Source organism: Corylus avellana, chromosome ca4, assembly GCF_901000735.1.
Source record: "Corylus avellana chromosome ca4, CavTom2PMs-1.0".
NCBI lineage: Eukaryota > Viridiplantae > Streptophyta > Magnoliopsida > Fagales > Betulaceae > Corylus > Corylus avellana.
In genome coordinates, this window is record NC_081544.1 from 5,239,799 (window position 1) to 5,261,317 (window position 21,519).

The window sequence follows — 21,519 nt, forward strand, 5'->3', positions numbered from 1 at the left end:
GAGAACATGCAAGAAAATCAACAAGGATGGCCAATTGCATGACTTTGTAACTACATGTGCATGCATACACATGTATTATCTATCAGATCCAGTAATTTTTCCATGCTTAAAATCAGATACTCTACCTAGGAGGCCTAAAGCTCTAACAAAATCAAAAGCAAAAGCAAAACCTCAGTTGAAGCACTCAAAAAATGACCAAACAAGGGACATTAATTTGTCAACTAGAAGATGTTAACCTATCCCACTCCCATATAACTTTGTAATGACATGTTGAATCATCGCCTTTTGGATGAACGTCTCTCTGCAACGGGTACATTCTTCTGAAGACAGCAATCTGGGAAGCAAACCCTGGCTCCGAATCAGCAGATCCACCAACCCCGCTGAACTCGACACTGAAATTGTGCTTTGCAGCTAATTTGGTTACCCAACAGTTGAATTGATCTCTAGCCAACTCAAATTTGTTGTCATGGTTTCGAAATTTACAAGATTGTGACTGGGTTTTATCATCAGGATCATCTTCTTGGCTTGGTGGATTAGCCTTTTGGAGTATCACATTGTATTCATAGTTTGGCATCAAAACAATAAGAATCTTTGGAAGAAATGAACTCAACACCACGTCTCCAAACAGATATGCCTGATCTTCCTCCATATGCTCGATAACCTGAAATATTTCTATAAATTCAGTTGTATGAAATTGAAGATTCTTATTTTTTAATCAAAAAATAGGATAGGATGAATACGTACATTTATCCATTGAAGCTAGTTGCAGAAAATGTAAGCTAAATGATTTCTTAAAGAATCTACCACTTTTATGCTTAAATAAAATCCAATGAAGTGCAATTTATTTTGATTCATATTAACAATGGTCAAGACGAGGATTTGATAATTGCCAGAAATATATTCTATAAATTACAATCTACCATGCATGTCTCCTCTTATCGTCCAAGGTGCCAAGAATGTGAAACTTCAACAAGTTCCCAAGGTAGTCTTAAATATTTTCTCTATCTTTCATGGTGAAACCACAAATGTATATGGTCCTTACTGTTATTTTATTCTCTCATACACCATGCTCACTGGCATATGCCATTTTCTTGGCTTCTGATCCTTGCTAAGGAGTTATTGTCCAGAACACCAGAAGCAGCACTCAACAGCTAAGGAGTGAACATAAACAAAACTTTTAGGATATAATACATAAACTCTCCATTTGAAAACTCAGCAGCTGTAAATGGTTGAGACCTTTGCAGCACGGCTTAGACTCTTTCGTGAAATATCAATGCCAACAACTTTTTCCAGAGAAGTCGGATGATTCAATAAAGCATCCAATAAACTTCCAGAACCACATCCAAAGTCAACCTGAAAAGAAAACAAACATCAACTCAATTTAAAATATCAACATTGGAAAATATTAGTGGAAAATGCTTGTATACCAAAGTAGTAGCATGAGATTGTCCGATGTGTTGCACTGCATATTCCACACATTGCTTCGAAAGCGGAGGGCTAAAAAGAGCCTGCTCCATTCTGTCCTCTAGAGGTTCTGTAACTCCCAACAAAGTTATAGAATACTCTAAACAGCAGGATTCTGCAAATTAGAAAACAAAGAAGACTGCACACAGTTAGTTGAATCTCAGAATCAATACTTTCAGCTAAAGATATGTAAGAAGAACAACAAATAGGACCCTATTACAGATTGCTAACCAATTAAAATGATATGTCAGTAGGTTCGGTCACAAGTTGCAACATAATACAAAATTTGTTATATTTTTTTATGTGTTTAATTATCCATTCAAGGTAACACATTTTCCGGAGGGAAAAATGTTGTTTCCACCATTTTTAATCATGAATCTTTTTCTAACAATAACAAAGACTGTTGTTACTGACTCTTTATAGTAAAAAGGGAAGTACTCACCATATTATACAATAACAAGGAGTAATGAGAGAGACTTCTTATTGAGAAATTTCTAAGATTTAACCTTGCTATACACCACTCAGTCAAATGACTTCTTTTTAAACTCATGCACATGTTTAACCGTGTCAACCAAACAATCACATGCCTTGAATGTAATGAACCATCTTTCAAAGTAGAGGAAACTGAGACAGCATATCGAGATAAGATCTAGATTAGAACGAAAATTCATCAATTTCATAATGACGACAATCAAATTTAGTAGTCACAAGCTGCTCCATGAAATCATCTTCATAACATTTCTACGAAAGGGGATGGTAACTCACTAGAAGATAACAATGAAAAATTCCTTGCAGAATCAACTGCAGCAGCTAATATAAACTCTTTAGGGGCCAAATCTGTTTTGAAACAAGCAGACTGACCAACGGACAGCTGTGTCACAACTGCTTCAAGATGAGGAATCACTGCTCTAGCCCCTATCTCAAATTCAAATTCATCACTACTTTCAAGAATTTCTTTCGTATGTTCATCTTCTGTCACCAAAGATACATAATAACTAATAAATAACAAGGAACCTATTGGACGGGCAGACACCAGAATCTGGACCTTCAATGTTTAAAGAGAAAACCCCTTGTCCTGGCATAGTATTTAGCATACTCATACTATTTGGTTCTAGAAATTTCACGCCTTCAGTCTCACTGTGGTAAACATTATGAATTGATCTACACAACGCAAACTCCTTAAAAAGGTTTTCATGACAAATCCGAATGTTGAGAATATTGGCAGTGCTGTTTAGCTTCTCTAAAGGCATATCTATGTCCCTGAAATATGCATTTAACCACGAAAGAACTTTCAAAGAAGTATTATGGATAGAATCATATTGCTTCTTAAAAGAGTTTTTAGGGAAAAACTTTCTGTAATCAAATGCTGACACTTGGAACAGATTTTTACTTCACATTGATAGGTGACAACTGATTCAGCTGATTCGCTAGTACCAGTAGCAATAGCACCTTTATTTGCACATTCTATCTCCTCATCAGTTGAATCTATACCTTGCAACTTCTTGTGTGACTTTGTTGGCTCAGACAGTCCTTTTAAAGGAGTACTTACAATGGAGAAGTCAGGCTCAGATAGCCTATGGTGAAGACAAAACATACACATGATCTCTCTAGGGAGAAAACCGTAGAAGCAAAATTTGTTGAATTCATCATCGAGCCTGGGGGTAACTCTTTCAGCTTGAGAATAGTTGAACGAGGGAAAGGGTATTTTTGTTCGATCTTTCTGGGGAGAAACAGTGCATTTTGGCTACTCTCGACCATTAACGATGTGGCTAAGGTGGAATGGAAATCAGTGGGGGGTTTTATTTGAAAGTTCAAGAATGCTCAGTGTGCCCTCTTGGGCAATGGGCTAGCGGTGTAGCAATGGTCATGGAAGCTATATGGTCATTCCCGTAGAGGAGTTCAACAATGGAAGGTGGAGAGACTATTTCAAGAGGAGGAAGTCCTTGTTATGCTCTGTAGAAGCAGCTTGGTTGGAGAGACTATTTCAAGTGGAGGAAGTCTTTCAGGTAGTGCTTAGCATGGATGGTGATAAACCGTCAGGTCTGGATGGCTTCACTATTGCTGTCTTTCAGTTGTGTTGGGCTATAGTGAAGGGCGATCTAATTTTTACAAGCATGGGTTGTTTGAGAAAAGCCTCAATGTTAGTTTCATTACCCTTATCCCTAAAAAGGTAGGGGCAGTTGGAAGTAATGGATTTCAGACCTATAAGCTTGGTGGGGAGTCTATAAGATTTTCTTTCCTACTAGAATGAAACATGTGCTGAGTTTGCTCATATCAAATACTCAAAATGCCTTTATAGGGGGGAGACAAATTCTCGACTCAATTCTTTTAGCAAATGAGTATTTCGACAGAAAGTTAAAATCGAGAATTCCTGAAGTTATGTGCGAGCTAGACTTGAAAAAGGTCTACGACCATGTCAACTAGGAGTTCCTTTCCTATCTATTGGGGTGTCTTGGCTTTGGCTCTAAATGGAGGCAATGAATGTCTGCATGTATCTCCACATCCCGATTGTCTATTTGGATTAATGGTAGTCCGCATGGATTCTTTAGGAGCTCTAGGAATTTAGCATATGACATGCTTATGATGTGTGATGTAGATCAAGATCATATCTATAATTTGGGACACATTCTTTTGTGCTTTGAGGCTATTTCGAGTTTGAAGGTAAATCTTCGAAAATCTGATTTAATTGCGGTGGGGGAGGTTCCAAATCAGGAAGAGCTAGCCAATATTCTCAATTGTAGTATATCTGCTCTACCATTGAAATATTTGGGACTCCCTCTGGGTGCTTCTTGCAAGTCAAAGGTTATTTGGGATGGGGTAGTTTGAGAAAATGGGAAAAAGATTAACCAGTTGGAAGAAGATATACTTTGTCTCGGGGTGGTTGCCTAATACTAATCAGGGGTACATTATCCAGTTTACCCATGTATTTTTGATCCATGTTCCCTCTACTAGGAGGAGTAGGTAGAGGATTGGAGCGTCTTCAAAGGGACTTCCTATGGGATGGAATAAGTGGTGAGCCAAGTTTCATGCGGAGGATTGTTTGCTCCTCAGTTCTTAGAAGTGGATTGAGTGTTAAAAACCTCATGCTATTTAATAAAGCGTTACTGGGTAAATGGTTCTAAAGATTTGTGTAAGAGGATAATTCTTTATAGAGAGGTGATTGTTGAGAAGCAAAGGATCCAAAGAGGGGGTTGGTGTTCGGAGGAAGTTAGAAGGCCCCATGCGGTGGGCCCTTGGAGGAATACCGCAATCGTTTTTGGCATGATGTTGGTGTGGAGAAATAATGCTCAAGTCTTCTTTCCTTGAAATTTATTATATAGCTTGTGACAAAGATGCCTTAGTATTAGATTACTTGGACTCTTCTGGCAATTATATCAATTAGAATCTGAGTTTCGTCAGGCAGTCCAGGATTGAGAGTTAGAGTCCCTACACTTGTTCCTTGACCTATTGTACTCTTTGAAAACCCATCTGGAGGAGCCGAACCGAATTAATTTTATGAGAAAACGTGTGATCAATAACAAAAAAAAAAAAAAACAGCATCTCAACCATGAAATGATATGCTTGATTTACTGAGGATAATTCCAACTAAACAGTATGTTGAGCATAAAGGATGATTAAAACATGGAAATATGTAGCGACATGAAAAAACTATTTGCATTAAGGAGGAAAATACCTGAGTGGCAAAGATAAGTAGTTCACCAACTGAAAAAAGAATTAGGAAAACATACATGCTCTTGAAACAAAAGGCACTGAAGCAAAATACCGCTCCCAAAAATGTTGCCACTGAAAGAAGCTGCAACAGTTTCCAACTAAGCTATTTAGTGGCAGGGGCAAGAAGAAATATTTTCGGTATGATTATTGTAACAAAGACATAAATATTTGAATTGTATAAGGCCATTCCTGAAGGTTTTCTCAATTCCATAGAAGAAAAAGAACTGTCATGAATTCTATTTCAAGACAAGCCAAGTTCATTAAATTTCTATGATGTGAATACAAGATGATTTGCTTAATCAACATTGTAATTAGTTTCTAAATTTAAAATTGAGTTCTGCACTTTATTCAGTTTCACATCATAAAGGACCATGGAGTTTTGTGATGTTGAAATATAATATAGAAGGCAAATATTCATTTAAAGGTTTCTCTTCATTACAAAGTTTCAATAACGTCAATAATATGTAGAAATAGCATCGGTAGCTATAGGAAGATTTAGTTGTAGGGAACTGCATTCCTAGCTCTGTATGAGAATTGCACACATGCCAATAATATTTCTTAGAACTTAATGTAATAATGGCAAAATGCTTAACAAAAAGCCTAGAGGCCTAAACAAGCTGCCATGGTTAATTATTCATCTACTGATGCAGCAAGGAGAAACCAAGTAGACAACTAGAATAACAGGGATAAACAGCAACTTTTACTCTGAAAATAATTGAAGGACAAGTAGCAAATAGAAACAGGAAGTGAGAACCCTAGACAGCTCTCCAACACAAGATTAACTAAAAGCTTAAGCTATCGAGTGGAGAGGTACAAGTACGTATACCGATAACCAAGCACACACCCAATGGATGTGAGATTCATAAACATGTATGGCTTATATTACCCTCTACGTAATAGAATTAAAACATAATAATCTAACAGCCCATCAAATTAATTCAATAGAGTAGAACATTAATAAGCTCCCTAACAGCATGCTGACTTGTGGCTTCATCAAATACCTATTTCCCCGATGTTTGTCACTTCAACACATTTTAGCACCTGCTTTTAAGTATGGCAATCAAATATTCTAAATGGCTGTCTCTAGATGTTGTGATGCTTGGAGTATATACGCTGGTTATTCTTTTCGATCATGTTCTTATTTTATACTAATATCCAATGTGCCTAGAGTACCAAAAATGTATAAGACATGCTTTCCGAAGTTGAAAAAATTATTTTCTTTAGATAGTTTGTCTTGGATACATATCAGGAAGTATCTGAGAATAATTGGTAATATGATATAAACATGGCTCCCCTAGAAAAACTGAAGCTAGTTAGGTAACATATCAAAGGAAATCTTGGCGGATGCTAACCTTCACCTCAAAGTGATTTTATGAAGAATAAAATTTCACAAGAAATAAAAAATGGCCACAGAGAGAGAGATAGACAGCAAAATCAAAGACCACCTAGCAGTTCAAAAAGATAAATATTTGATTATCTCGCTCTTCTATGCACAACAGCTCAACATGAAGAAAATAATGCATGAATGCTACCAAAAGAATCAGGGAAGGTAATCCTAGTTCCTTTCCTCTAAACTCAAAAGAACCCACCATAAAAGTATTGGAGATGGTGTTATTCATAAAATCAAGAACAAAGCCTCCAGCTAACGTGCCCAATATTCCACAGACAATTGTAATCCCTCCAAAAATCAGATCTGCATTGCTCTGAAAAAATACCCAATTGCATATGGTGCAGCAAGATCACCAAGTCGTATCTTGGGGTTACATTGTTATCATTTAATAAGTGCATCTTATTTATGCAAATCATGTGAATTTAAATGAAAGGGGTATTTTTGAAAAGATTGTATTAAACGCCAATTGAGATAACCTCCAACCTATATATTCATAACAAAAAAGGAATACAGTCAGCCGAATAAGGTCTGGGAAAGAAACATAAAGGAGACAGGATCAAGTAAGAAACAGCAATCAGAATATCAATTTGAGTAGTAGATAAACAATAGCCACACATCCATAATTCTTATGATTTGACAATTAAATATTAGGAGATCATGTATGACAACATGGTCCTCAATCATACAACAGTTAAAGTAAAGAGGCGTACCAATCCACCATAAACATAGCCAAGTGCATATCCAGTTGGTATACACATGTAGAATATTGCAAGCCATGCTGTTTTCTGATACAAATACAGGTATAAGAATGAGGTTTCAAGCAGATTAAAAAAGCAAAATGCAGAGGCAAGTATAACACCAAATAAAAGAATCATAACTAGAAGGGGAAAAAACACACAATGGTGTAAACCTGGGATTAAATCACATCCGAAAGCAATTGAGAATTTGGAAAGGGAAGGGAGGTTACAAGGGACATTACGACTATTTACATTGATCTGACAAAAATTTTGCCTGGATTTCATAAGGAAAAGAATAATATGACCCACTGCATCATTGCCCAAGGAACTCTGCAACAGAACATGATAACAAAGAAAGCCTCAAATCTCTAGGTTGAACTGTAACTCCGCTTGGAAAGGGCTGAGCATGGTCATTTTCCTTGGCCTAATTGAATAAAGATACATGAACAATATTGCAGAAAGAGACGAGAGAAATGGATCATTCTTGAACAAAGTGTGTCGTATACAAGACAGGCAATAAGAAAAATAGACAACTAAAACTTTGTTTATCATCCCGACCCATAAAGGTCATTCATTTACAACGTGTAAATTTATATACCCCAAATCCTCTATCTAAAACCTATAAAGAATCACTTACAGAGGGAAAAAAAAAAAAAAACAGGTAAATTCCCCAATCTATAAATTACAATCTACGATGTGTCTCCTCTTATCGTCCAAGGTGCCAAGAATGTGAAACTTCTACAAGTTCCCAAGGTAGTCTTAAATATTGTCTCTATCTTTCATGGTGCAACCACAAATGTATATGGTCCTTACTGTTATTTTATTCTCTCATACACCATGCTCACTGGCATATGCAAGTTTCTTGGCTTCTGATCCTTGCTACACTTAAAAATTGTGGCATACGGTCATATAGCCCAGCTAGAGGGCTGCATAAGTTTTTGGCCTTTTTCATCAGCACAGTATAATATAGGGTTCATCTTCCAGAACACCGGAACCAAATAGCTCTCAACACCTTCACCCATCTACACTCGTGTCTTACTCCCAACTTTTCAACTACTGCCACATCCATTTTGAAATTAGAAGTTTTCATTTCATTTTCCCAATATTAAAGCTGCAGAAGTCACAAGTACTTTGCATTAACAGCAATATGCCATCTGTATGAAAAATACACCCACATGCAAACATGGGAAATGGAACAAGTAGAATTTTTATGCTACGGCTGCACAAGGTAAAACTACAGAACATAAAACAAAATTTTAATTGTTAAGCTCAAGTCCTAAGAATACATGAGGAAATAGAAAATGAAAAAGATGATAAAATCAACATAAATTCAAAACTTAAAGCTGGGAAATTATTTTAAAAAAAAAAATCCGCTGGAAGCTATGCACTTTAGGTAACAATCAAGTGAATTGAGAAGGGTGATAAAATACCCCTAAGCAAGTGCCAATGTCAAATTCACATAATCGGGAATCAAAAATTGTGATGGAACCATCATAAAGAATTGCAGATTTTATGCTTGAAAATTGGGCATTGGCATCGGTATTCTTGCTAAGTTTTGAATGAAGTATCTGCAGAATTAACAACAACCAAGATGCTTAGATAAAGAAATTGTAAAGTAAAGAAACATCATAGTAGAAAGAAAATACAGAAATCATTATCCGCACTATTAAAAAAGGATGAAAATAATTTCTACTTTAACGTATCTACCACACAATACACGTGCAGGAAATGTTTAAAAGTTAAAAGCAACCTTTAAACTGGTTACATTCACTGGGATGACAAGATTTCACACCCACAAACATAAAAAAGAATTCCTAAACATGATGAGAAGAGTTTTGCATGACATGAAGCAAATCATTCTGGTAAGAGAAATCAAAAACTGCCGAGCTGTACACATTCCAGCATGCCTAATATGTATTATTTTACTTCCCACAACTGATTAAATACATTAAACATGACATACAACAAGGACCACATCTTCTTCACAAGGCTCCTAATGATTAGTCAGACCTATCAAAAATTGGAACCAATTCCCTTGAATATATTCAAAGTTTTTAGCAGAAAAACTTCCATTATGCAGTCCTCATGGTAATAAACCTAATATCTAACCGAGGAATGAACATAAACAAAACTTTTAGGATATAATACAGAAATTCTCCATTTGAAAAACTCAGCAGCTGTAAATGGTTCAAACCTTTGCAGCACGGCATAGACTCTTTTGTGAAATATCAATGCCAACAACTTTTTCTAGAGTAGTTGGATGATTCTATAAAGCATCTAATAAACTTCCAGAACCACATCCAAAGTCAACCTGAAAAGAAAACAGAGATCAACTCAATTTCAAATATCAACACTGAAAAATATTAGTGGAAAATGCTTGTATACCAAAGTAGTAGCATGAGATTGTCTGATGTATTGCACTACATATTCCACACGTTGCTTCGAAAGCGGAGGGCTAAAAAGAGGCTGCCCCATTCTGTCCTCTAGAGGTTCTGTAACTCGCAACAAAGTTATAGAATACTCTAAACAGCAGCATTCTGCAAATTAGAAAACAAAGAAGACCGCACATAATCAGTTGAATCTCAGAATTGATACTTTCAGCTAAAGATATGTAAGAACAACAACAAATAGGACCCTATTACAGATTGCTAACCAATTAAAATGATATATGTCAGTAGGTTTCGTCACAAGTTGCAACATAACACAAAATTTGTTATATTTCTTGATGTGTTTAATCATCCATTCAAGGTAAAACATTTTCTGGAGGGAAAACAGTTGTTTCCACCATTTTTAATCATGAATCTTTTTCTAATAATAACAAAGACTATTGTTACCGACTCTTTATAGTAAAAAGGGAAGTACTCACCATATTCTCTAATAACAAGGAGTAATGAGAGAGAGTTCTTATTGAGAAATTTCTAAGAGTTAACCTTGCTATACACCACTCCGTCAAACGATTTCTTTTTAAACTGATGCATACGTTTAACTGTGTCAACCAAACAATCACATCCCTTGAATGTAATGAACCATCTTTCAAACTAGAGGAAACTGAGACAGCATATCAAGATAAGATCTAGATTAGAACGGAAATTCATCAATTTCATAATGATGACAATCAAATTTACGTAGTCACAAGCTGCTCCATGAAATCATCTTCATAACATTTCTATGAAAGAGGATGATAACTCACCTGAAGATAGCAATGAAAAATTCCTTGCAGAATCAACTGCAGCAGCTAAGCCAAATCTGTTTTGAAACAAGCAGACTGACCAATGGGCAGCTTTGTCACAACTGCTTCAAGAAAAGGAATCACTGCTCCAACCCCTATCTCAAATTCAAATTCATCACTACTTTCAAGAATTTCTTTCGTATGTTCATCTTCTGTCACCAGAGATACAGAATAACTAAAAGATAACAAGGACCCATTGGATGGGCAGACACCAGAATCTGGGTCTTCAATGTTTAAAGAGAAAACCCCTTGTCCTGGCATAGTATTTAGCATACTCATACTATTTGGTTCTAGAATTTTCATGCCTTGAGTCTCACTGTGGTAAACATTATGAATTGATCGACACAACACAAACTCCTTAAAAAAGTTTTCATGACAAATCCGAATGTTGAGAATATTGGCTGTGCTGTTTAGCTTCTCTAAAGGCATATCTATGTCCCTGAAATATGCGTTTAACCACGAAAGAAATTTCAAAGAAGTATTCTAGATGGAATCATTTTGCTTCTTAAAATATTTTTTAGGGAAACATTCTATAATCAAATCCTGACACTTGGAAAAGATTTTTACTTCACATAGATAGGTGACAGCTGATTTGCAGGCACCAGTAGCAATAGCACCTCCATTTGCAAGTTCTATCTCCTCTTCAGTTGAATCTATACCTTGCAACTTCTTGTGTGACTTTGGTGACTCAGACAGTCCTTTTAAAGGAGTAGTTACAATAGAGAAGACAGGCTCAGATAGCCTATGTTGACGACAAAACATACATAGGATCTCTCTAGGGAAAGAACCCCTTCAGTTTGCTCTTGGAGTAAATGCCAAAGGCAACTCTGCTATAAGTACTCCACTTGGTATCTTATTAATGAGCATCCTGTAAGCAATCTAAATGTAACTAATTTAAGGAATGGTGCATAATTACATGACAATTCAGCACCAAAACAGCAATTGCATATGCAAAACTTACATACCACCATATTCTCTCGGACAAGATGCCCCAAAAATACGAAGAAAAAAGAAAGAACCCTCTAGATGAATCGAAGAACAACTCAATTCCTGGAGGGTTTCAAGAAAATGATGATTTCCCCTACAATTTGTAATTTTCATTCTTTCATCATTAACCAAAAGTGGAGCAATTAAATGATTAATAGAATCATCATAATGCTAAATACTAGACCCTACCCAGCCCAAAGGAAAGATAAGCAAAATGGTAACTCCAAAAAAGAAGAGCTAATTAATTATAACGAGTTAAGATATGACACAAGGTAGCATTGGACAGACAAGTCACACAATTTGTGTGTAGTGCACGTGTCATTATCTATTGACATGGTATGGGGGAGTGACCAAGGAATCAATTTGAAAATTTTCTTCAACCAATGCACCAACAAAGTACCTTTGAAAGATGATTTGTAGAACTCAAACTGAGTGCTATGCAATAGCGCAAGAATACTGAAGACGTGCATATTCTTTACGATTCAGCAGTATTAATTATTAAACAATAAAGATCAAGTATTAGATGGGAGGTGAGGATCCGGTTTGCTACAAAAGGTAGATTTAAAAAGACTAGAGGAAATGATATTCTTTGTAGTGCTTGGGGTATAGATGGGATATTGGTTTAATTTTGTGGAGGCTTTTTTAGCTTGTATAGGTGTTTTCAGCTTTAGCTTAGTGCTTTAGCTTTTCTTTGTGAAGTGTTTAGTAGTTGGTTAATGAAAGTAACTCATTCATCAAAAAAAAAAAACAATAAAGATCAAGTATCGTTATAGTGAAGACTATAAGAATGAACATTGTGAAATAAACACAATAAAATACATGAAGTTAGAACAGACCTGTAATATGATTGCACACATACGTCTTCATAGAAAAGGTCTTTGGACTTCCACGTGTATCCAATTGATGCCAAAATTGCATCACCATATAAACCTTGACCACAGAAATAACTTGCCCTTGCATTTAAGGATCCTTCAAAAAGAAGAGCTTCTTTAACAATAAGAGGATCTGATGACATATACAAAAGATATGACTGGTGGGCAGCAAAGTACACTCTCGCCTCAGAAGAAGCTTTACCAACAGTCCTGTTAAAAACAAGTACAAATCAGTACCAATAACAAGACTCAGACATGGAAGCCAATTCATAAAATGAAAACTTCCATCCTCCTAGGCCCTGCCATTACATATCTTCCACCTACTTGGAGGCTAGAAGACTAGTAGCATCTGTTAAACCAAGTTTTTTGGCAATAACATCCATGTAGTAACCAGTTGAAGAAACATCTAGAGTCACAGGTCCAACAGTCTTCTCCAACGAACATGGAATACGTACGGCTTCAATCAAAGTGCTTAGTGGGGAGCCAGATGTTTGGAGCCAGATGTTTGGCTAAATGATGACTCCATAATCTCAGGAGGGTATGGATCTTGCCTCCGAATCCAAAGCTGCTCTTCAGAAGAAGCAACAAGGCCAGATGATCTTGTAGCAGCCCTCATAATCTATGGTATAGCCAAGAATGGATTTGACTCCACCTTTGGATTAATGGATTTACAGAGATTGCTTAGCTTTGAATCAAAAATAGCCATGACAAGAACAGGAACCAAACCATAAAGATAACCTTCTCCCTGCAGAGCTGCTCTAAAGTGACCACTTAGAATATGAAGCTATGAGAGGAACTTAATTGACGACACAAAAGCAATATAGAAAACATCAAAGTCAAATATATGCCCAAGACACATAAAATGAGAGTACCATAAAATGAAAGTTTTTATCTTCCATCAAATTCGAAGCAACAAATGGTTTTATTATAACACAAACCAAGGTTTAGAAAAATAAATGACATTGTAGAAATCACCCTCTCTCTGCATAGCTGTTCTAAGGTGACACCACACAAGATCAAGATAAATGAACTATACCAATGGCAAAATAAAAAAGCATAAAGCTACAGAAAATTATATCACACACTCAAATATAGCAAATACTTGCGTACATTCGCATGCATTTATGTATTTTTTTTTATAAATAAGTAATTCATTGAAAAGCACAAAGGACATACATTTATGCACGTATAAGATAAAAATAGCAGAAAGCGACAGATTGAATAAATAACTGGGCTAATAATATAAGTATCAAACAAAACCACAATGAAACAAGTTCTAATGCTTCGACTTTTACTCATAAAAGAATGTGCTTATCAGATTTGAAAACAATTAGCATAAGAATGTGTTGTACTAGTTACTTAGCTGTCAACTATTCTTTTGCAATTGAAAGTTCCAGAGCTAAGTGGAAGAAAATCAGAAGATAAATGCCAACAGGTGATCTAAAAATATGCATGGACAATTACTTTCGCATCAGTTGCTGAGGTAACAAAGCTAAGGATCCACAAAATAGTTTCATGTGAAATAACCAGCACAAGAATTAGTTAAGTGTATTATGTAAATAAACTTTGCTGGGTGGATTTCAGGCGGTGCATAGAATTAACAAGTTGATGTACTTACATATATGAAAAGATTAGATTGAAGTAAGTCTCCATTTAGAAATAACGTAAATGCCCCATTCTCTAATTATTTCAATAAGGAATCTCAAGCATGTAAGAATCAGACAAAAGCAAAAAACAGTAGTCACGGGTTCAAACTGCTAGAAAAAGAAGGCAATGGAGCCTTAGTTCAATCTAATGTTTTAGCAATTGGTTTGTGGTTTTCAAAGTGCATTCTGTTTTGGCACACTAGGTTCAGAACTGTGAAACAATTCCAAGCAAGTATACCAAATTAATTCCGATAGAAACAAAGTTAAGATGCTCTGAATTATATAAACTCCAAGCATCAATGAAGGGTACATATCCATATATGGTAGAAAATAGAGCTTTAAACCAAGAGATAGGAATTAAATAGAGGACCATTAATATAACTATCTATTTCATTGAACAAACAGATATACTCAAAACTCTTTTCCTTTTTCCTCGTTACAGATCATTAAACTTCAAACCCAAAACATTAACAATGTAGGAAGATAAGAGAGTTGAACAAAGTGTGTAGTATGCAAGACAAGCAATAGGAAAAATACACAACTAAAACTTTGTTTATTATCCCGACCCATAAAGGTCGTTCATTTACAACATGTAAATTTATATACCCCCAAATCCCCAATCTAAAACCTATAAAAAATCACTTACAGAGGAAAAAAAAAGCAGTTAAATTCCCCAATCTAAAACCTATAAAGAATCACTTACAGAGAAAAAAGGTAGTTAAATTCCCCAATCTAAAACCTTTAGAGAATCACTTACAAAAAAATTACAAAAATTTAAAGAATCAACTATAAAAATCAGCATGTCAAACAAAATTGACATGATTCAGACCTATCATCCTTCTTATACTACTCCATTAATTAAATCTGGAAGGTGCCTACCCATATGATTGAGACCCCTAGCAACTTGTCATATGGAGTTTGCAGCTGTCTGTAAGATCTGACGGCATTCCGCATTGGTCATCACCAAGAAATCCCAAATGACCAGCATCAAAATCGAAGTTAAATAGCGATTCGATGTTGCTAAAGAAATCATCGCCGGAAAGATCGGGAATGTCACCCAAATCAAATATTCCATCCTCATCCATGAAATGGCATGTCAGATCTTCTTGTATCGTACAGCTGGCCGTGTTAGTACCTTTCCCAGCCTCATTCTTGTCCTCAACAGATGCAGCATCATTGTCAGCAAATGCAACGCTTTCTACATCCTCATTCCCCAAGTTGGGGGAAACAGGTGTGCTCTCGTCAACAGCAAAGACCGCAGAGTTGTTTGATGCAGTCGTTGAATCGAACCCTCCTGGAAAATTGAGGCGAGCACGAGAACCGAACATAGTCTTTGCGGCTTCATCATAAGCAAGAGCAGCTTCATAAGCAGTTGCGAAAGTACCAAGCCAGAGCCTGTTTCCCCCATTTGGACGCCGAATTTCTGCAACCCATTTACCCCACGTCCTCTGTCTCACTCCTCTGTATCTACATTTTGAATTCTCAGGCCCTCCCTTGCCTTTCATGCATCCTTTCTTAGACCCAATCCCTTGAATTTTCAGAATTGGTTTAGACTCAAGCTGAATCTGATTCTCTTTCCACTTGGCAAGAGTCTCATCCACGGACATTCTACTCCGTGACTTTCTCTTCCTGGAAAAGCAAAAGAACACATTTAACTCACAAGTAGCCATCTTTGAAAACCCTAACCAACAACACGGAGATAAACAAGACAAAAAAAAAATAATAACACTAACAGACCCACCACTCCGCAAAACCCCAGAAAACCCAACCCGCAAGAAAGGAAGGGAAAAGAAAAGCTACCTCGTAGTGGTGGTCTCCGAAGACATGGCAGTGAAAGAAAAGTTCGGTTGGTGAGAGGCTGAGAGCAGAGAGCAAAGAATGAGACTGAAATTCAGATCTGTGAGTTCTGAGAGCGCTTCTTGCAAAAGAACCAGAAAACCAAGAACAGAGTTGGCAGTGATCAGAAAAGGAAACAGAGTTTGCGGTATTCAGAGCAGTGAGCTCTGAGATCGCTCCTTGCAAAAAGACCCAGAAAACCAAGAGACAGAGTTGGCCGTAATCAGAAAAGGAAACAAGAGTTTGCGGCGATCAGAAAAGAAAACAGAGTAAGCGAAGAGACTCTTTCTCTTGTTCCTATATAACCGTTTCCGCATCTTCCATGACGTGGCGCGTTTCTATTCGACGCTTTGGCTCTGTGCGAAGCCCTAGACTGCGGCCCACGCATACAGGAACCAAGCGATATGGGCGCCATATATTCAAATTAAATTGACTCTTATATCCCGACATGTTGCTCATATCTTCATTTATGCCTTGAGTCCCAATGCAGTAAATAATTGCATTTTTGAGGAACAATTCGTTACTACTCATGTCTGAAGGATTGCAACCAATAGCAGTTAGATAAGGCCAAGAAAGGTCTTTTTTTCTGATTTCTTTCTTTCTTTTATCTTCATTTCGGACAACGTGAATTATCTTTTTTCTTTATATGTATTACAGTCAAGGAATTATCGTATTTTATAATAACCTTTTGCTTTTATCTTTTTGAAAAAAATAAGGTAAAATCAGTCTAGTTGGTTTCATTAAGTTGCAAATTGTTTATATATATATATATTTAAATACACGTGTCACAATATTATTAGTGCTGACATGGGACACTAACGAATTCTATCTAATTTGCTAACGGAAATGTGCACATAAACCTATTTATGTTTTCTACTTACTTTAAGGAGTTCTTAATCACCTTTTAAGTTTTAAGAAATTATTTGTAACTCGGTAAAACCATAATCTATTTTGCATTTTTTTTTCCTTTTTAAATAATAAAATTTCTTGATTTTTATTCTTATTATTACATACACAAAGCTGATTTTTTAATTTTAATAATTAAATATCTAAGCTTGTGTAATGTTTATAATTTGAAAGTTTATGCATCTTTATGTGGAAATACTTCTTGACAATTTGTCTATTTAAGGTCTGATATGTCGACTCTTTATTTTGATTTTCTTCAAACATAGAAGATTATGTCAATACTTACTGGAAATATCACTTTTATGTGTGTATATACATATATATATATATAATCATTTCTATTTTTTAGTAAAAAATTTATTTATTAAGTAAAAGTTCGACAATAATTAGAATTTTTATTTTCCAAGTAATTCAAAGATTTTATTAAAGTCAACAAAATTGAGAAGATATAGCCAAAAATTCAAACTTCCAAGATGTTTTCCTCGTTTGCCTTTTGTGCTTCTTTTTTTTTTTTTTTTTTTTTTTTTTTTGTTTGGCTCTTTTTTATTGCATTATAATGGCTTTGATAATGTTGTAGTGTAATAGTACTGTCGATTTTCTTTAGGTCTACCATTTTTTTTTTTTTTTCAGGAAAAGAGAAAAATACACGAGGTCTGCTATTCTGCCTTACTCAATTAGAACGTTGACGGTTTATATTTATAGAATACTATTAAAAAAAATATGTGCTTCTCATATGTTAAGAGACGTGACAATTTATTTGTAGCTAATTTTTGTCTAAATTGGAACGTTATGCATGAGTCTTCTATTGGGTATCAATATTCTGAGTATAATCCTTTACAAGCCTCTTTATTTTTCTCATGTTTCTTAATTTTGCTAATGTCATCACTATTCAAGTCAATAATACTCATATGGTCATATGTCCAACAAACAAAAACAAAAGGTTTACTCATATGAAACTTATCCAAGTTTTAGATATTGGGTTGAGTAGTAGTAAAGATGCTTTTATAGTTTGTTTGGTATTTACAGTGAAAAAGAGAAAAACAAAAAATAAATAACCACAATCTTCAATGAGTAAATGGACCTTGAACAAGCATCTACTGGTTTGCATGTATATTCTCAAGAAGGACAAAAAAAAGGTCCAAACAAGTCTTAATATAAGCAAATGAAGGAAGAGAACAGGCAAGAAAATCAACAAGGATGACAAATTGCATGACTTTGTAACTACATGGGCATGAATACACATGTATTATCTATCAGATAATTTTTCCATGCTTAAAATCAGATACTCTACCTAGGAGGCCTAAAGCTCTGACAAAATCAAAAGACAAACACCAGTTGAAGCACTCTAAAAAGGACCAAACAAGGGACATTAATTTCTCAACTAGAAGATGTTAACCTATCCCACTCCCATATACTTTGTAATGACACGCTAAATCATCGCCTTTTGGATGAACGTCTCCTTGCAGCGGGTACATTCTTCTGAAGACAGCAATCTAGAAAGCAAACCCTGGCTCCGAGTCAGCAGATCCACCAACCCCGTTGAACTCGAAATTGTAATTGTTCTTTGCAACTAATTTGGTTGCCCGATAGTTGAATTGATCTCTAGTCCACTCAAATTTGTGGTCATGGTTTCGAAATTTACAAGATTGTGATTGGGTTTTATCATCAGGATCATCTTCTTAGCTTGGTAGATTAGCCTTTTGGAGTATCACATTGTATTCATAGTTTGGCGTCGAAACAATAAGAATCTTCGGAAGAAATGAACTCAACACCACGTCTCCAAACAGATATGCCTGATCTTCCTCCATATGCTCAATAACCTGCAATATTTCTATAAACTCAGTTGTATGAAATTGAAGATTCTTATTTTTCAATCAAAAAATAGGATAGGATGAATACGTACATTTATCCATTGAAGCTAGTTGCAGAAAATGTATGCTAAATGATTTCTTAAAGAATCTATCACTTTTATGCTTAAATAAAATCCAATGAAGTGCAATTTAGTTTGATTCATATTAACAATGGTCAAGACAGGATTTGATAACTGCCAGAAATATATTCTATAAATTACAATCTACCATGCATGTATCGCCCTCTTATCGTCCAAGGTGCCAATAAATGTGCCTCTTGCCTCTATCTTTCATGGTGCAACCACAAATGTATATGTTCCTTACTGTTATTTTATTCTCTCATACACCATGCTCACTGGCATATGCCAGTTTCTTGGCTTCTGATCCTTGCTACACTTAAATTGTGGCATACGGTCATATAGCCCAGCTAGAGGGCTGCAAAAGTTTTTGGCCTTTTTCATCAGCACCATATAATATAAGGTTTATCTTCCAGAACACCAGAAGCAGCTAGCTCTCAACACCTTCAACCATCTACACTCGTGTCTTATAAGAACTTACCAATAAACCATATTCCAGCTGCCGGAAATAAAATCGCTGTTAGAATAAGAGCAGTCTCCCTCCAGTTGTCGAGATAATCCTGCATGATTAAAGTAAGGCCAATAAAATGAGGGTCTAAACATGTATGAAAGACCAGAATCAGGACTTCAATATCTTAAGATATTGGTAAACTCTTTCAACCCATTGCTTTCTAACAGGAAGAAAACAGTTACAAATTACATAACAATCACTATTTGAACGACAATGTAACAGACCTAAACATAAAAAGAAATTCCATGTTGTGTTCATAAAGAAATTGATTTTCCTTTTGCTTGTATTACGCTAGTTTATAACTGAAAGTAGCACTTATAGAATGACTGGAAGACTATAACTAGGAAAGTGCTTTCCATTTTTTCTTTAGGGTCAGAGGAAAGTCAAAAGGCTAAAGTGAGGGAGGAACATCTCCGAAGATGTGAATTGAAACAGTAGAGATAGCCATAGATAGTTGCCTCATACTTGGTTTAACAAAATCGAGAGATATATAATTTACAGATCCCTGAAAATGAAAACATAGAAAGTTCCTGTAGAATAAGTACTCCAAATTGCGAGTTGTTAATTTCTTAGCAATACAAAGCCTTTCAGCTTGTATACAAATAGATAATGAAAATAATCTTCTAACCAGACATACTTTTTTATTTTAACAAGTTCAGGTAGCATACAAAATGAATTCTTCCAGACAAACATCATTAAGTTATTTTCTCAAGAGGAAAAAATAAAAGAAAAACAAAAACAAACTCCTTGTCATATTCATGATGGAAAACATAACAATTTTAACACAGAAAAAATCTATAAATCCCTCAAAGTGCATTACATGGTATAATGTCATAGCATATGCCCACATCTCTAGGTCAATTTTTAAGTAGCCTATCCTGAGACCATGATCAATTTTTTTTGTAAATTCATCAATGGATTAGAAAAATCAGACATAAGGTTATACGGCAAGGAAATTGATGTCGACACACCATATAATATTGTCAAAAAGTAGTATGATACCAGATTAGGAGAATCGAAAGGGAGATACATTACAGTTTGCAATTTTAATTTAAGAGCTATTAGGTGTATCAAAAAGTGTCACGCGTATTTCTTTGCTGACGTATAAGCCTCCATTGTTTTTAGCTGCTCTGGTTTTGTTGGTTGATTGGTTGATATGGGTTAAGGTTGTCATTGAGGTCTGAAGTAGTGTTTGCGTGGAACTATTGGGTCTGGGAGTGTGTCGAAGGTGCCATGGCGAGGTTCTTTTTTGTAGAAGCAAAATTTGTTGAATTCATCATCAAGCCTGAGGGTAACTCTTTCAGTCCGAGAATAATTGAACGAGGGAAAGGGTACCTTTGTTTGATCTTTCTGGGGAGAAAGGGTGCATTTTCGCTATTCTCGACCATTAATGATGCGGCTAAGGTGGAATGGAAATTAGGGGGGGTTTATTCGAAAGTTCAGGAATGCTTAGTGTGCCCTCTTGGGCCAGCGGTGTAGCAATAGTCATGGAAGCTATATGGTCATTCCCGTAGAGGAGTTCAACAATGGAAGGTGGAGAGACTATTTCAATAGGAGGAAGTCCTTGCTAGACTCTGTAGAAGCAGATTGGTTGGAGAGACTATTCCAAGAGGGGGAAGTCCTTCAGGCAGTGCTTAGCATGGATGGTGATAAACCGTCGGGTCCGGATGGTTTCAGTATTGCCGTCTTTCAGTTGTGTTGGGCTATAGTGAAGGGTGATCTAATTTTTACAAGCATGGGCTGTTTGAGAAAAGCCCCAATGTTACTTTCATTACCCTTATCAGTTATTCCTAAAATGGTAGGGCAGTTGGAAGTAATGGATTTCAGACCTATAAGCTTGGTGGGGAGTCTATAAGATTTTCTTTCCTACTACAATGAAACATGTGCCGAGTTTGCTCATATCATATACTCATAATGCCTTTATAGTGGGGAGGCAAATTCTCGACTCAATTCTTATAGCAAATGAGTATTTCAACAGAAAGTTAAAATCGGGAATTCCTGAAGTTATTTGCAAGCTAGACTTGAAAAAGGCCTACAACCATGTCAACTGGGAGTTCCTTTCCTGTCTATTGGGGCGTCTTGGCTTTGGCTCTAAATGGAGGCAATGAATGTCTGCATGTATCTCCACATCCCGATTCTTTATTTTGATTAATGGTAGTCTGCATGGATTCTTTAGTAGCTCCAGGAATCTAGTTCAAGATAGACACCAAAAATGCTGCCCCCTTGGAAATCTAAATCTCTCACCTTTTTGCATATGACATGCTTATGATGTGTGATGTAGATCTAGATCATATCTATAATCT

The 21,519-nt window shown here is 35.9% G+C and overlaps 2 protein-coding genes and 1 pseudogene across 2 annotated transcripts; all 3 read right to left on the reverse strand.

The window, feature by feature from the left end:
* Positions 1-100: 100 nt before the first annotated feature.
* LOC132177910 (small RNA 2'-O-methyltransferase-like) lies at positions 101-13,249 on the reverse strand (annotated as a pseudogene).
* On the reverse strand, positions 984-1,544 carry LOC132177647 (small RNA 2'-O-methyltransferase-like). Its single transcript, XM_059590048.1, has 3 exons — positions 1,428-1,544; positions 1,237-1,353; positions 984-1,151 (listed from the first exon to the last, which is right to left on the reverse strand). Exons 1-3 carry the CDS (start codon positions 1,515-1,517, stop codon positions 1,071-1,073), a joined length of 288 nt encoding a protein of 95 aa, XP_059446031.1. The 5' UTR covers positions 1,518-1,544; the 3' UTR covers positions 984-1,070.
* Positions 13,250-14,850: 1,601 nt separating the features above from the next.
* LOC132179882 (dehydration-responsive element-binding protein 2A-like) lies at positions 14,851-16,038 on the reverse strand. Its single transcript, XM_059592673.1, has 2 exons — positions 15,837-16,038; positions 14,851-15,665 (listed from the first exon to the last, which is right to left on the reverse strand). Exons 1-2 carry the CDS (start codon positions 15,860-15,862, stop codon positions 14,933-14,935), a joined length of 759 nt encoding a protein of 252 aa, XP_059448656.1. The 5' UTR covers positions 15,863-16,038; the 3' UTR covers positions 14,851-14,932.
* Positions 16,039-21,519: the final 5,481 nt, after the last annotated feature.